Source organism: Chiloscyllium punctatum, chromosome 3 (assembly GCF_047496795.1).
Source record: "Chiloscyllium punctatum isolate Juve2018m chromosome 3, sChiPun1.3, whole genome shotgun sequence".
NCBI lineage: Eukaryota > Metazoa > Chordata > Chondrichthyes > Orectolobiformes > Hemiscylliidae > Chiloscyllium > Chiloscyllium punctatum.
In genome coordinates this window covers 54,123,791-54,141,123 of record NC_092741.1, presented here as the reverse complement: position 1 = coordinate 54,141,123, position 17,333 = coordinate 54,123,791, and the positions used below count along the sequence as shown (strand labels likewise).

The 17,333-nt window shown below is 38.5% G+C and overlaps 1 protein-coding gene across 3 annotated transcripts in view; it reads left to right on the top strand.

The window, feature by feature from the left end:
• Positions 1-17,333, top strand: part of elovl4a (ELOVL fatty acid elongase 4a) — a 50,380-nt gene that overhangs the window by 15,889 nt on the left and 17,158 nt on the right. For all 3 annotated transcript variants that reach the window (XM_072553410.1, XM_072553409.1, XM_072553411.1), the window contains exons 3-5: positions 9,962-10,149; positions 11,610-11,690; positions 14,637-14,808. In XM_072553410.1, coding sequence (XP_072409511.1) covers positions 9,962-10,149; positions 11,610-11,690; positions 14,637-14,808 — 441 coding nt within the window. The remainder of the gene's footprint in view (positions 1-9,961; positions 10,150-11,609; positions 11,691-14,636; positions 14,809-17,333) is intronic.

Below are 17,333 nucleotides of genomic sequence, written 5' to 3'. Positions count from 1 at the left end.
ACTATAGAAACTCAGCAGGACTGACTGTATTTGGAGAGAGAGAGAAACAGGGTTAAGATTTTGAGTCTGGGTACGACTTCTTCATAAGTTATGGAGACGGTGGAGTAGTGGTAATGTCATCGGATTTGCAAACCAGATCCGCAGACCAATGTTCCAACCATTGCAGATTTAAATTCATTTAAAAATCTGGGATCTGAAGAAGCTGGTCTAATGGCAATAATGTAAATCATGTTGGTCATTGTAAAAACATATCTGGTTCACTTAAGTCCTTTAGGGAAGGAAATTTCTATCCTTACCTGGTCTGACCTACATGTGACTCCAGTGTGGTTGACTTAACTGTTCTCTGGGCAATTAGGCATGGGAAATGATACCCACATCCTCTGAATGAATTCTTAAAAAATACCTCAAAGAACTCCTGTCAGCTTTTCTGCCTAACTGAAAAACTGACTTCTAGAGTGATTTACTTCATCTCGTCACAAGAATTCAGTGTGTTTCTCTTTCTGTCTCTGTCTGTGTCTCCTTTATCTTTGTCTGCATTTGAATCTTCATCCTCCATCCAGCTCTTCTGCTTGTATCTCTCCTTTGTGTCTGTAGCTCTCTTTTATCTACCAGTCACACAACTTCTTCCTCAGTGTCCTTCTGTTGATATTGCTTCCAGACCACATAGACCTATGTTTTGTCCAAAAAAAATTCCCTTTCACACTGATGCAAACTCAAAACAATCCTTGCAGATATTTTTTTTAAAAAAAGGGACAGGTTCACAAACCTTTGAAAGAAATTACACATTTTCCTTGATGTACTGCTTCTGGGTCAGACTTCATCATGATACATAATCATATCAACAAGAAGGAAGTCAAATTCAGCCTGTTCCTAATTATCAGCATAGCTATAGAAGGATGAAGGAATGTTCCTTGATGACTTGAGTCATAGCAGAAAATGAGAATTGTTATTGCCACTGAAGACCAGTTACCTCTGCCTGAAGGCATTGCAGCAGGAGCTGATGAACTTGATGCTGTTTGTCAAGAATTATTTTGATTAAAATGTATTTATGTTCTCATGAGTAGCTGAAAAACAAAATATCTCCTGAAAAGTTTAGAAGACATTTCAAATGAATTGATTGGCTGATGTTTGATCGCTTTTAATTGTTTATTTGCCTAATCAGTTGACAATGGGTTTTTTGCACTTTTCTCAATTTCTCTTGAGGCCTTCCCTTTTTTACAGGTTAATGATCCTATCTTCTGCACGTTTCCATACTTTCTCCTTTACACCATTTTCATCTTTTTTTTCCTTCAATGCAGTCCTACTTCCTTCATCTTGACTTGAACATGGACTTTGACACAAATGTTGGTTTTGCACTTTTTGGATCTACAGCCTATCAGTACAAAATTCTTGTGAACCAGCAACACTGACTGAAGCAAACTAAGCTAATATTTGAAAGCCTGCATTTTATTAGGAAGAGTTCAGTTCCAGGGAAGGTTAAATCATTTGCTGTCCTTTTTATGTGGCTTGATGCAACAAAATGCAGTGTTTTTATTCTTTTGGTGGATGAGGTTGTTGCTGGCTGGGCCTGAATTATTTATTGCCCATCCCTAACTGCCCATGAGAAGGTGATGGTGGTAATGAGCTGCTTTCTTGAACTGCTGCAGACTATTTGGTATGGATAAGTCCACAGTGTTGTTAAGGAGGAAATCCCAGGACTTTAACCCAGGGACAAATCTAATTCTAAATCAGGATGACCAATGGCTTGTAGGGCAACTTGCAGATGCTGGTCTTTTACTATCCTTGAGCTTCTAGATGATAATGGTCATGCATTTGGAAGTTGCTAATGACCCTTCATAAATTTCTACACTGCACTCATCTTGTAGATGGTACACACAACTACTACTGTGTCAATGGTGGAGGGAGTGAATATTTATAGATGTGATGCCAATCAAGCAGGTTGCTTTGACCTAGATGGTGTCAAGCTTCTTGAGTGTTGTTGGAGCTGCACTCATCCAGGAAAGTGGAGAGCATTCCATCAAGTTCCTGACTTGTGCCTTGTAAATGAAGGACATGCTTTGGAGAATCGGAAGGTTACTCACTGCAAGTTTTCCATTCTCTGACGTGCTTTCGTAAACATTGTATTTATACTAGCTTTTCCATCCAGTTCAGTTCCTAGTCACTGGTGACTCTCAAGTAGATGAGTTGATAGTGAGGGATTCAGCAATGATAATATCATTGAATATCAAGAGGCATTTGTTAGGTTCTGTCTTGTTAGAGATGGTCGTTATCTGGCACTTGTGTGGCATGAAGGTTATTTGTCTCTTTTTAGACCAAGCCTGGATATTGTTCAGGATTTGTTGCATTTGAGAATAGACTCATTTTGATGATAGGGCTTGTGGTCTAGGCCATTGTAAAATAGTGTTAGATTTTGAGCCCAACACTATCAGAATTAAATCCTATCTATATGCCATTAGGCTTCAGCATGCTTCACCTTTCAAGATACCACCAAGATTTCACACACTATTCATTGTATGTTTTTTAGCCCATCATCCCTGCTATCAAAATGCTTACAGTTCCAGCTGTAAATTTTATGACAGTACCTATTTTTTTGTTGCTATTAGTCACTCCTGAGAGCTAGTTTTCACTCTCAAATGTTCATGAATTACAAACCATTCAACTTCTGTTCCCCTTCTATCCCATTTGCCAACCTTACTCCCCAAATTCCCACCTGACCTCAATCATAGCATTCAATTTCTCTGTCAGTTACATGTATGTGTCTCATCAGTTCATGCAATACCTATTCATTAATGTTGCATCACATTATTCTGATAACCTTGAATCTTAGAATTCATTGTTAGAGGCCCAGGGAGAAAATGATTGGTCAAAATGAAATTCAGTAAAACATGTGTCTTTTTGTCTTGCATTGTCTTGTCTTGAGCTTGTCATGTGAGGAGCAGTTGAGGACTCTGGATCTGTTCTTGATGGAATTAAGAAAGATGAGGAGGGATCTCATTGAAACTTACAGAACACTGAGAGACCTGGATGCGGTGGACATGGAGAATATGTCTCCAGTAGGAGAAACTAGGATCTGAGGGCACAGTCTCAGAGTGAAGGGGCAACCCTTTAGAACTGAGATGTAGAGGAATTTCTCCACCTAGAGGATTGATAATCTGTGGAACTTATTACCAAGGCCAAGCATCGAGTGTATTTGAGACAGATAAATAGGTTCTGATAGGTAAGGGGATCAAGGGTTATAGGGAGAAGGCAGGAGACTGGAGTTGAGAAACATATCAGCCATGATTGAATGGCAGAACAGACTCAATGGGCCGAATGGCCAAATTATGCTCCTATATCTTATGGTCTGTAATTCATTCCTCACACTTTAATGTCATCTGATGTAGAAATCTTAATGTTTATCATATTTTTAAGATGTATCTGCAGGATGTGCTGATGTGCTTTACAATCAGTTAAGGAGAACGTGCTTATTATGTTTGTGCGCACATCCCACAAAAAGAAAAATAAGGGGAAATAGGATGGAATGATTTTAAAAGTGAAAGGTGCTTCACCAAAAGTTGTTACTGGCATTATCTGAGGGCATGCTGAACATATTCTGATGGTGCTCTATTTTACCTTTTCAGCTCCTCCATAAACTTTCTGAATTGTTCTTCTACCTCATTAACATCCAGTACTGATGAGCAGGAATTTCCTCAAGCTAAATTTTACCAAGACTGAAGTCATTGACTTTGGCCCATGCCTCAATCTTAGTTCCCTTTCCACCATCTTTGTCTGAGGATGAATCATATGTTCTTGGTTTTGTATTTCAGTCTGAGATAAGCTTCCAACCATATATTGATGCTATCACCAAAAGTATCTAATTCCAGCTCCATAACATATCTTGATTGCAATTGTCCATAACCTTGAAGTCATCTAGAATTCAACCCACATCCTAACTCCTACCAAGCCCAGTTTGCACACATCTCTGTGCTGACTGACCAACATTAGCTCCCAGTGTGGAAACCCATCAATTTTAAAATTCCCATTCTTGTTTTCAAATCATTCCTTAGCTTTATCGCTCCCTTCTTCTATAGCCTGTTCCAACCTAAAAGTGCCTTGCAGAGCTCTAATATTTCTTCACTTTTTTAACCTGTTGTGTATTTCCTGTCTAATTGCATCATCATTTATGGTATTACTTTCAGGTGCCTATCCCCAAACTCTAACTGCCTGTCTTAACCCCCTTGCCTCTGTACCTCTCATCCTTTGAAAAGAAGTGTTTAAAAAAATTTTAGCCAGTATTTGGTCTTTTTTTTTTCACGATATCTTATTTTGTGGCTTAGTGTTGAGTTGTTTGATTCTGCTCCTATTAGAGCAGAATTATGCCATTCGGACATTTGAGTCTGCTCTGCCATTTGATCATCGCTGATGTGTTTTTCAAGCCTATTATCCTGCCTTCCCCCGATTTCCTTCATCCCCTTATTAATCAAGAACATTTCTATCTCTGTTTCGTGTAAATTGCATAGCATATCTTACGACATTCAAATCTCTCAGCATTTAACCTGTGAAGCTCCTTAAGAATCCTATATATTTCAATTCGATCATCTCTCGTTCTTCTAAACTCCAATGAGTAGAGTCCCAACTTGTTTAACCTTTGCTGATACTGGGATCAGCCTATTGAACATTCTCTGAACTGGATCCAATGAAATAATATCTTTTCCTTAAGATATGCCAGTGCAAATTACTGTTTAATTGTGGAAAGCAAATTTCAAAGTTACACGCAACCAATTGACAATGCTGCAAATTTCCATACGTTGCCTATAATTGTCATTGCTGCAGGAGGAAAAATAAATGGTGTACTCTGTAGCTCTTGGCTTGGATTAAATTTATGAAAGCTAACTGATATTATCCTAAATGAATTAGTGTTATAGTTTCATTCAGCACTAAGTCTGGCAACTAAATTACGTTAATCATGTAGTCATTTGTTGTCGCGTCATCCAAAATGACACATTAGCAAGATCTGAGTACATTAATTTAAATACCACATCAATTTATTTACTGTGAAACAGCTTAATCTTAACCTCCAACAAGTCTACTTCTGATTGTTAATTCATAATGCTAATTAAGATCCACTGCAGATTTTTTTTAAATTCTTTTGTGGGATGGTCAGCATTTATTGTTTGTTCCTAATTGCCTTTCAGACAGTGGTGCTAAGCTGCCACCTTGAACGACTGCTGCCCATGAGGTATAGGTTGACCCTTAGGGAGGGAATTCCAGGATTTTGACCCAGCAACAGTGAAGGAAAGGTGATATATTTCCAAGTCAGGATGTTGAGTGGCTTGGAGAGATATTGCAGGCAGTAGTGTTCCCATGTATCTGCTGCTCATGTCCTTCTAGATGCCAGTTATTATGGGTTCAGAAGATGCTGTCAAAGGACCTTTCGGTGAAATTCTGCAATGTACCTTGTAGAGAGTACATGCTCCTGCTCCTGAGTGTCAGTGATGCAGGAAATGGGTGCTTGTGGATGTGATGCCAATCAAGCTGACTGCTTTGTTCTGGATGGTATCAAGTTTCTTGAGTGTTTTTGGAGTCGCACGCATCCAGGCAAGAGGGGAATATTCCATCACTCTCTTTCCATGTATATGGTGGGCACTATTTCTAGCCTTTGACTTTTTCTAGTAGCTACTGTGTTTATTTGGTGAGTCCAATTGAGTTTCAGGTCAATGGTAACCCCAAGGATGTTGATAGTGGTAGAACATAGAACATAGAACATAGAACAATACAGCACAGAACAGGCCCTTCGGCCCACGATGTTGTGCCGAACTTCTATCCTAGATTAAGCACCCATCCATGTACCTATCCAAATGCCGCTTAAAGGTCGCCAATGAATCTGACTCTACCACTCCCTCGGGCAGCGCATTCCATGCCCCCACCACTCTCTGGGTAAAGAACCCACCCCTGACATCTCCCCTATACCTTCCACCCTTCACCTTAAATTTATGTCCCCTTGTAACACTCTGTTGTACCCGGGGAAAAAGTTTCTGACTGTCTACTCTATCTATTCCTCTGATCATCTTATAAACCTCGATCAAGTCACCCCTCATCCTTCGCCGTTCCAACGAGAAAAGGCCGAGAACTCTCAACCTATCCTCGTACGACCTACTCTCCATTCCAGGCAACATCCTGGTAAATCTTCTCTGCACCCTCTCCAAAGCTTCCACATCTTTCCTAAAGTGAGGCGACCAGAACTGCACACAGTACTCCAAATGTGGCCTAACCAAAGTCCTGTACAGCTGCAACATCACCTCACGACTCTTGAATTCAATCCCTCTGCTAATGAACGATAATACTCCATAGGCCTTCTTACAAACTCTATCCACCTGAGTGGCAACCTTCAAAGATCTATGTACATAGACCCCAAGATCCCTCTGTTCCTCCACCTGACCAAGAACCCTACCATTAACCCTGTATTCCGCATTCTGATTTGTTCTTCCAAAATGGACAACCTCACACTTGGCAGGGTTGAACTCCATCTGCCACTCCTCAGCCCAGCTCTGCATCCTATCTAAGTCCCTCTGCAGCCGACAACAGCCCTCCTCACTGTCCACAACTCCACCTATCTTTGTATCATCTGCAAATTTACTGACCCACCCTTCGACTCCCTCCTCTAAGTCATTAATAAAAATTACAAACAGCAGAGGACCCAGAATTGATCCCTGCGGAACTCCACTTGTAACTGGACTCCATGCTGAATATTTACCATCTACCAGTACCCTGAGGAACTCCTGGAGCTGAGGTGACTGACCTTAAACAACCACAACCATCTTCCTTTGTGCCAGGTATGATTCTAACCAGTGGAGCATTTGCCCCCAATACCATTGATTCCAGGTTTGATGGGGCTCTTTGATGCCACACTCTGTCAAATATGGCCTTGATGTAAAGGGCTGTCACTATCCCCTCACTTCTGAAATTCAACTGTTTTATCCATGTTTGAACCAAGGCTGTAATGAAGTCAGGTGCTGAGTGGCTCTTGCAGAACTATAACCCAAACCAAAGGTTATATATAATAGAAAGTGAGGACTGCAGATGCTGGAGATCAGAGTTGAGAGTGTGATACTGGAAAAGTGTGGTTCCTGATGAAGGGCTTATGCACAAAACGTCTTTCTCCTACTTCTTGGATGCTGCCTGATCTGCTGTACTTTTCCAGTGACACACTCTCTGCAAAGGTTATATATGAATGATTTGCCTAATGGATGTGTTTTTTTTAATAGTTCAAGTTTCTGAAGTGAGACAATTTGAAAAATGCCTCAATTGCTAAATATTTAGAAATATTGGGCTCTGGTTTTTGTTTCCATTATGTCCACATTTGTCTAAATATTTAACCTTGCTGGTGGGAAGTGCTGAAGAGTGTGAACAAAACGTTCCTGTCACCCTTTGGAAAACATTTCTGTCCTGCTGAACACTTCCACACACTGGTAGCTGGAGTGGATGTTTAAAATTAGTTGTGAGTCTGCTGACTTATTTTCTAGAATGATCTCTTGCATTTGAGTGTTATTCTGACTCATTAAGGTTATAGGAAGGTGTTAAGATTTTGGTAGGAACCAGTACTTTTTTTTTGATAAATGGATGAAATTGAAAAGACCAAAGCCATGCAATTCCAAGGTTTGAAACCAGCAGTAATTAAGACCATAAGATTTAGAGGTTGAAGTAGGCCATTCAGCCTATAGATTCTGCTCTGCCATTCAATTAGATCAAGGCTGATCTTCTAATCCTCCACTCCACTTTCCTGCCTTTTCCCCATACCCCTTGATTCCCTTCCTGATTAAATATCTGTCGGCTTTGATGATGCTGAACAATCCAGCCTCTAAAGCCCTCTGTGGTAAAGCATGTCACAGGTTGACTTTCTCTGAGAAGATCATCTGTGCTCTAAAAGGGCGACCCCTTATTGTGAGATTATGTCCTTTGGTCCTCGAGTCACCTATGCAAGGAAACAGCCTTTCCATTATCTACCTTGTCAAGTCCTCTTAGAACCTTCTATTTCAACCTTCATAAGTGGGACTCAGAAGCATGCATAGTAGGGAGTTTGGAGGAAGTGGCTAAAAACGGAGCTGAAAAGCACACTTTGAGAAAGCTTTTCAAAGTGAATGCCATAATTGTAAGGTGAAACAAATTGAGTAAAATGTGAGTCTGAGAGCAAGATGCCCAAAATGACCAGAGAAGGTGCAGATGAAGAAAATACATAGTTATCCACTTTCTAAATCCGTGTTTCCCAAACTATTGTCCTGTTGTAACTCCTTTTTGTGGCTTGAAATTGTTGTGATGTTTTGTTGCATGAAGAAGGCAGAGAAGACCTACAAGAGGAGATGAAGGAAGATTGACCATTGTTACCTCTAGAGTTGTGACTCCACTTTGGAAAACCCTGTTCTAAATCCTATGTCTACCATCACAAGTCACTGGTGTGCTGTGTACAATTGTAGACAATGCCTAAAAATGACTTGTAAAGGTTTTTTCTTCCTTACTTTTGCACATCAAGCCATTATCTGTAAAGCTAGCAAATACTGACTTGTGTTTTTGGAAATATATGGTGCTTTTCTTTGAAAAATAAATATCACAGATTGACAATTATACTACTCTTACTGTCTGGATCAGGCTAGATTTTGCTGTCCTTAACTATCTAGTTTTAAATGGTAACACTATGGGCAGAAGAACGATATAATTGAGGAACAGAATTGTCAATTGGTTGTTGTGACTTATATCTTCCAGAGATGGAAGTGGGGAACTGTAGTTATGTTTTCCTTCATTTGATATTTTAGCATTGGTGAATGTTAAGGTTACTTTGGCTGTCCTGCATCCAGGTAAGAAGGTGGAATGGACTTCATTGTAAGGACAAGATTACATGGTGTTAACTGGATAAAAGGTTTTTTCAATTGGACTTTCTCTGGCTCTTTGCGTTGACAGTTTATTATAATATATGAAGGTAAGCCTTTTTCAACAGGAACGTAGAATGGTTTTAATTTAAATGAATTGTCCATATTATTATGCAGTTTTGCAGTTAGAGGATGCTAGATGAGAGGGCATGGGGGACTATGAGCATTAGTTGGGGAGTGAGAGCTGGAGGACTGACTATGAAAAGAACTGGACCAGAGTTGGCTGAGCTAGTTTTTGAGAGAGTGGTGCATACATGTGTAAATGTAAAAATGAAATGGACAAAAACATGACAACTTTGTTGGTTTAATTTGATATCTTGACATTTGTTCATGGATAGCTTTGCATTTACCGTTTATGTAGATACTAGTTTGTGATTAATATAAAATATTAGAAATCTTCAGTTTCCTCTTTGGCATTCCTACTTCCTGTTGATAAGATTCAGTCATGCTTTCATAATGCGACTTCTGCACAATTGGTAAGAATATGTAACAGAAAATTCTGTGCTGCAGCCAAATCAGTATTCTCCTCAGACAAATGAAAAGCTATTTCAAGCCCAAGTGAGATCTCTTGCCCCATTTATCACCTAAAATGCACAGTCCTGTCACAATGGGTATTTGAAGATTGAATATTATCAGTTAGACTTTTTGAAAACAATGATCAAGCGCCAAGTGTGGATATGTGGGGAATGACAGTCATTTCAACAGTTTGGAAACAATAATTTAGCAATATAGCAGTTCTGAGATGGCATAAATGTCAGATGAACTAAATATTATTCTGACTACATGCGGCCCAGAAGATGCTTTGGTCATGCTGAATTCTTCTTCAGGAGTTTGCTTTGGAGGCCCTTCTACCAAAGAAGACTCAGTACTTCCATTTCAGCCTGTTTGCTGGGATATACAATCTATTTAACATTGACATGCATGCACCTGTTCAAGGAATTAAATATAATAGCAATATAATGTAGTACTATTATAGCAGCTTGAATTAAAAATTGTTTATTCATGCAGCTATCTTTTTAAATCATAAAAGCACATTTATAACTTGTCCATTATTTTAACAGACAAGCGAGTGGAAAACTGGACTTTTATGCAGTCACCCCTGCCGACATTGGCAGTGAGCAGTCTTTACCTTCTCTTTGTCTGGCTGGGTCCAAAATGGATGAATAACAGGGAGCCTTTTCAACTACGCTCACTGCTTATTTTCTACAACTTTGGAATGGTGATACTAAATTTCTACATCTTTAAAGAGGTTAGTCTTATCATACCTAAATATTCTGCTTCATTCGGCTCTTTCGACTGGGTCCTGGGAGGTATGCTATTTTTATTTGTGTGTGTTGAGATTTTAAAGAAAACATTATGTAACATTTACCAAACCATAACAAAACATTCTGACCAATGTTAGTTGTTGGTGTTTATGCATCACACTACCTTCTTCAATCAGCTTCCCATGCTGTAAACATATCCTTCTTGTATTTCCTCTGTCATGTTTTTCTAGATTCCCCTTAATTGCATCTACACTATTAGCCTAAATTACTCCTAGCTAACCATCCTCTGGGTAAAGGATTTTCTCCTAAGTTCTTTAGTTGGTGTTTCTGATAATTATGGCCCAATATTTTGCACTTTGCCACCATGGTAACATTTGTTACATTGACTTTTACATTGAACCTCTTCATAATTTTAAACATCTCTACTAGGTCACCTTTTAGTTTTTTACTGTAAAAGACAAGGAGCTGGTTCAATCTGTTGAATTTAGAGAATATTCCATTCAGATCTAAAAGTAGAAATCATCGGTCTTGGCCACACTATCATGCAGAGATGCTAAGTGAAAGTTGAAGAGATTGGAAGGATAAATTCATTGTAAGCTCCTGAAAAGTAGGTGAGCACTACAGCATAAATTGACAAGTAGGTGACTTAGCTACCCTGTCTCCTTTACTTGGTTCATAAATGAAAAAGAGAAAAGAAAATAAATAATCACACAATTTTCTTGTTTTAAATCGCACCATTCTTCCTGACACCTGAGGCTGAATTTAGCAGCAGTTGTGTTGTCTGGTCAATAATTTACCTCATTGCCATTTCATTCAAGTCCGTTCCCTTCTTTCATTTCTCCAACTGTGTAATTGTGGGTATTATAAAGAGGACTCCATATACTGACCAGACTGTTGTCAAACCACTTAGCCAAAAGGTACTACATTGGCCTCAAATTCAAAACCTGGGATGCCAATATGGGCAAACAAATGATCACTGACATGAAATAGGCTTCGGACTACAGAAATCACCAAGTAATGATTCTGTATGTTTGGGAATGAATGAGAAAATGTATAAATTTGTCTGTAAATTATAGAAATAAGGAAATTTCATTTAATTTATTTTCATAATTCTGGGACCTTCTAAAATGCTTAATCAGACAGTGAATACTTTTGAACTATAATCAATGCTGCAGTGTAGAAAATGTAAAATGATTGCTGATAGCAAAATTTGGTGATCTTAAAATACCTCTATTAATTGCTGATTAATTACATGTGAAAAGCTGATAATCAGCCTTATAACAGAAACACTAACCAATACCTTAAATGCATTTTTAATCAAGACCTTTTTTCTCTTCCTTAAAATGGGCATTTTTGTACATTTTCAGGCACAGATGTAAAATATTTAGCAGTCTATCCTTGTTATTCATCACTCTTGACATTGTTGACTTATTGTTCCTTACAGCTCTTCTTTGCTGCAAGAGCAGCAGGATACAGTTATATTTGCCAGACTGTCAACTACACAGATGATGTCAATGAAGTACGGGTAGGTACTTTCATTATTTATGCAATTCATGGGAACTAACATGTAATAGGTAAGTGATGGACATGAACCTTCTTGTTTTCTAGCTGGCATTGAAGATAAATGCTCGTGTACTTTTGCATCCTGGCATATCCCGCAAGGATTAAGGTGTATTCATAAGGGCAAAATACACAGTCTTTTCAGATACTTTTGATATCCATGATGTCAGGCACTTAACCCATGTAATTTTGCTTTCCTGCACTGTTATGCATCAAATGATGTATCACTTCTTTTATCTCAATGCACAGTGTTCAAATTATATTGATGGAAATGTGTCAAGATAGGTCAGTTTACAGTGCTTAACTGGAAATAATTTTTGCTTATAGGAAAGATGTATTACATAGCATAGCTTAAATTTGGCCTGAAGTTTCACTCCCATGATGGGCTGTACAAGCCTGACTTCGGGAAAAGTTTGAATTTCGTTCCTTGAATGCTGCTCCAGCAGATATTTGGGCTATTGGGTACAGAGTTAGTCTGGAAAGAAGGTTAGCCTTGGTGATTTGGCTCTTGTTGAAGTTTTGGGGGATAAAATAAAATACAGCCCTCTACTCTCATCTTCTCATACCTTTCCCTCCCCACCCCCTAAAACTCTTCCCATGCCACTTCATCCCCCCAATTCATTTCTTGGTGCAGGAGCTATAAAAGACTCCAACTTGGTGACAGCACGTCCCCCCCCGCTCCATTCACCATTCTTTGCCCATACAACCTACATGGTAATTGTCAGTTTCCCCATGGGCAGAACTCAGAGCCCGTGCTGAGTAAATAAAATTCTTGAGTGTTCGATGCTTGATTTTCATTTTGTTAAACCGTATTGATAAAGACTCATTTATTTTCTTATAATCTCTAATGAGAATGTCATAGTCCCACTTCAGAGACTTTATAGACACTTGGAGCTGTCAATCAAACTGAACTGACAGGCATCTTACTGATGATTGATTGATTGTGATCTCGTAATGCAGCAGATAACCTTCAGGCTTATTTTAGAATTAGAATCCCTACAGTGTGGAAACAGGCTCTTCGGCCCAACAAGTCCACACCGACCCTCCAAAGAGCAACCCACCCAGACCTATTTCCCTCGACAAATGCACCTAACACTATGGGCAATTTAACATGGCCAATTCACCTAACCTGCACATTTTTGGACTGTGGGAGGAAACCGGAGCACCCATAGAAAACCCATGCAGACACTGGGAGAATATGCAAACTTATCGCAGACAGTTGCTCGATTCCCCTGGAATCAAACTTGGGACCCTGGTGTTGTGAGGCAGCAGTGCTAACCACTGGGCCACCGTGCCACCACAGAGGTAAATACCAAACACTGAATTTCTGTAAATTTACTTTCAGTTCATTTTCAAGTATTTAAAAAGGCAGGAAACTTGAATAGCTGTACACCTCTTTCGAGTGATTCCAATTGGCTTGGCCATTTTAATGTGTATCCACTTTTTGAATACTTCTGTATCTACTGCTACCAATCACAGAGGGATCTTGATTTTTCACAAATGGCACTTGACGTCTATGAATAGTTACCGAAAGGGTGCTGTGTCTCCAAGACACTCCGGTAAGTTTGACCCTTCTACCAGTCATATTTTGTATAGCCCCAGTAGCAAGCCATCTCTGTTCTCCCCTCACCAAACTGTGAAGATAATGGGGACTAGATTTGGGAGCAGAACTTTCAGATTTGTGACTCTGACACCAAAAGTTAATGCCATTTTCTCTCTTGTTTATGTTGTCTTTCCATCTTTCTGTTCTTTCCTCCTTTCCATTATTTTTGTTTTAAAAATGTTTATATGCAACAATTTGTAGTAATGGAACGATGCATCATTCTTAAATATATAATTATTGGCATATGGGTGCTGCTGGAAAAAAACAGCATTTATTCCCCGTCATTAGTTCCCTTCGAACGTGTTTATTGGATTTCTTGCTGGAACATCTTAAAGGATGTGAAGCATTTTGTGTGAAACTAGGGTTACAGACCAGGTAAGAACAGTGAAGAATGTTAGTGAACTGGTATTTCCAATAATAGAAGAGTTTCATATCATTTCAAATGGTAGCAGCTTTTATGGAGTCTCACTCATTGATCTGAAGGAGACAAGTACTTCAACTAGTTTTGAGTATTGCTAGCATTTTCTTCAGATTCTCAGCATTTGTAATTTTTGTTTTACAGAGGAACCTCAATTATCTGAATGAGATGGGCGGACACTATTTCGTTCAGATAATTGATTATTCGGATAATTTTACCTTAAACAAGGGAAGCCATACTGATCTAATGCTGTGCTCTACCAGAGAATTTGTCTAAATCTATAATTTTAATGAGTCTGCTATTAAAACAAACTACTCTTTGCATTCTGCAAATTACCGATTAAATTAAACCTTTACTGTCACATAAATACTGGATATGAAATCTCAGCATTAATCAAGGTCCTGAACAGCTTCTATGATCGCAAGAACATTTGTCAGTTTCCAGGAGCTCAGTGTCACGATAGAAAGACAGAAGCGCCGCCTTGTGCATGTGTTAACTTTCTAAGCCATTTTTTTCATAAATGGCCCAGTAAAGTGATGGGAATAATGTAAAACATTTAGCTTTGCAAAGATCTGTGTAACTAATCCTTACCAAAACAATATCCAGTCGCTGATGCTTGAGGTGCTTGTGTTTCTTTGTTTTTGCCAGCGTTTTCACGTGCTCTTCAGTATAGGAAAATCGAATACATGTACCTCTTTTATGTAACGTTTTGGCGAGATCTTGAGATCTTCTTCGGATTACCCGAAATTTGAATAATTGATATTCGGATAATTGAGGTTCCTCTGTACATTGCAAAAATATCAGTCATGAAATGTGCGTGTTTTGAAAGTTAATCTTTTATATAACCAATGAAGTAATTCTTGTCTTATGCATTTTTTTTGTTATCACAGATAGCGTCAGCCTTGTGGTGGTATTATGTTTCAAAAGGGATTGAATACTTGGACACTGTATTTTTTATATTGAGGAAGAAATTTAACCAGGTCAGCTTTCTGCACGTATATCATCACTTCACAATGTTTACCCTCTGGTGGATCGGAATCAAATGGGTAGCAGGAGGGCAATGTGAGTACAAAAAGAGAATTGCCTACAAAATGTTAGACACCTGATTAACAGGGGATCTAAATATGTATCATCATTGTTATAAAATGCGAAGTTTTGCTGAGGAAGAATGTGGTGGTATGAATCATGTCTATTCTGGTCCTGCTAAAGTAAATTAGAAACATGATAAAATAGTAATGAGAGGAAACCATAAGGTACAGTCAGTTCTGCTGTAACATAGTAGGTCCATTCTTGTGCAATCCTGTGCTATAAGAAAATAATTTAATCACAGCACCATTTAAACTAATGGGGCCAGAATCACATTATAACCAATAAATGCTTTAAAACTTTACGCTTTAGAAACAGTGTCCTCAATTCGTCAGTTGTGTTATAGTGAATTGGTGTTTACGAAACACATGTTATAGCAGGCCGACTGTACTGCATCAAAAACAAAAAGAGATGATGCTGTGAAAACTCAACAGATCTGGCAGCATGTCTGGAAAGAAAATAGAGTTAATGTTTTGGGTCCAGTGACCATTGTTCAGAACAGAAGAGCATTAACTCTGCTTTCTCAGGTACTGCCAGACCCACTGAGTTTTCCCAGTAATTTTTTTTTGCTTCTGATTTCAAGCATCTGCAGCTCTTTGGGTTTTTATCCAGAAACTACTGCTTTTGCAAAATAAATTTTTCATTTATAGTTGTCTATGGAATTTGCTCTCAGGAGAGTAAGCACCAAAATGTTAAGGTATTCTTATATCTTTTAATTGGTTGGTGTTCTCAGCTCTTATCATAAGAGGTTACTTAGAACATGAGAAAATCTTTACATAGATTTCTGGATATGTGGTTACTTTGCCCAAAATTCTGTACTTAGTTTATTTGATTCTAAAGTGTCGATGGAAGAAAAGAAAGTCAATTTTCACAGTTGCTCGTAAAACAATGGTGCTCACTGATAACCGCGAAGAAAGCTGCATACAGAGGTCCAGGAATTGTTATTGCATTGATTTTCTTTTTCCTAATGTTAGTTTGAATTAGACACTAATTCAAAGGACCTTCAAATGTTAAGCAACCATGATGTCATCAAAGAGGGTAAGCAGCCAGTCGTACCAAAGAACTTCCATAGACAGCACATCAAGTAGAGAGAGGGGAAATAAAGATTGACACCTAGTTCAATATATAATCAAATGTAATGAATTTTTTCAAAACATTTATTCAAAATTATAGAGGTTTAGCACATTATTTGGCATATTCAAATATAAAGTTTAATATTCCAAGTCCAGAGAAGTTGTTTAGAGTAGTTATGTTTTCTATTTAAAAATTCATTTATATTCCAGCACAATTGCAGATACTTCCAATATTGATAGTACAACATAAAATGGAAAGTTCTAGACAGTTCAGTAATTTCGAAAGTTTGCTACCTGCGAGGAACTCAACGAAACCAGCATGTGGAAGAATAGGAAGTCAGTGATTGAGAAGTAGCAACTTCTTCATTTCAAAGTTGAACTATGCATATAACTGTTCTTACAGTTGGGGAGCAATTGTTAATCCTGTGAGGATATCATTCATTTGGAGCCTTTAAATAGATTTCACAATGTTGCAATATGTCATTGTTCATGCTTGCCAGTTGGTCTTGTTAGTCTTGAGGGGAAATCCCCAGGAGAATTAAGGTAATTTAAAGTTTATCATCCTCGTAATGTAATATTTTGATAGAATTAATGTGCATGAATTAATGTGGCTTGGATTGCAAGCTGCTGTATAAACAACATTTGTCATCTATCAAAACAAGGTTATGATGCATGAAAAAGCACACAATAGACTTCTAGATAGATGGGACTTGTTGTATTGTGTTATGGGCCAGGCCAGACCTCAAAACATTTCAGGAAGGTCACCCAGACGTTAACTTTTCTAGTTGCTTTAAGCAGGTGTAAGTGGATATTCCAGGAGTGATGCAGCTGGCCCAACTACTCAGTTTTAAACAAAACTATTTATTTATAGACTACTGAATGAAACATGAACAAAAGAGACCCACGATTAGAATAATTTAACCTATCTGAAAACTCAATCAACTCTATCTCAACTTAAGATGCTGTTCCAAGCACTTGCAACATCCCTAAAACATCCCCTTGGCAAAACAAAAGGTGAAATCAAACACAAGTTTTTACAGGAGAGAGAGGGAGGTGGGGGGGCGGGGTGTGGTCAGCATGGAGCTGTTTCCTTGGGTTTCCAGCGAAAACTTGACCAGCAACTTCAAACAGATCGCTTGCTAAAACCAAACCAAATCAAACGAAAAAAAACCCTGAACTGGGAGAACTGGCCGTTTCATTGTATAAGCTTTTTAAAAAAAACACTTAAAAGCTTTTTCAAGTATATATTCCAGACATATTGGAACCTCTGCCTTAACAACATCTCTGGGAGAAAAGAACAAGGACAACATTACCTTACCAAAGGAGCAGCATTGTCATAATTGCAAGGAAGTATATAGTTTAAGTTTTCAGTGTAACTATAAGGAAGAGAACTGAAATTACAGTTGAGTTAGATTCACCTTGAGATAC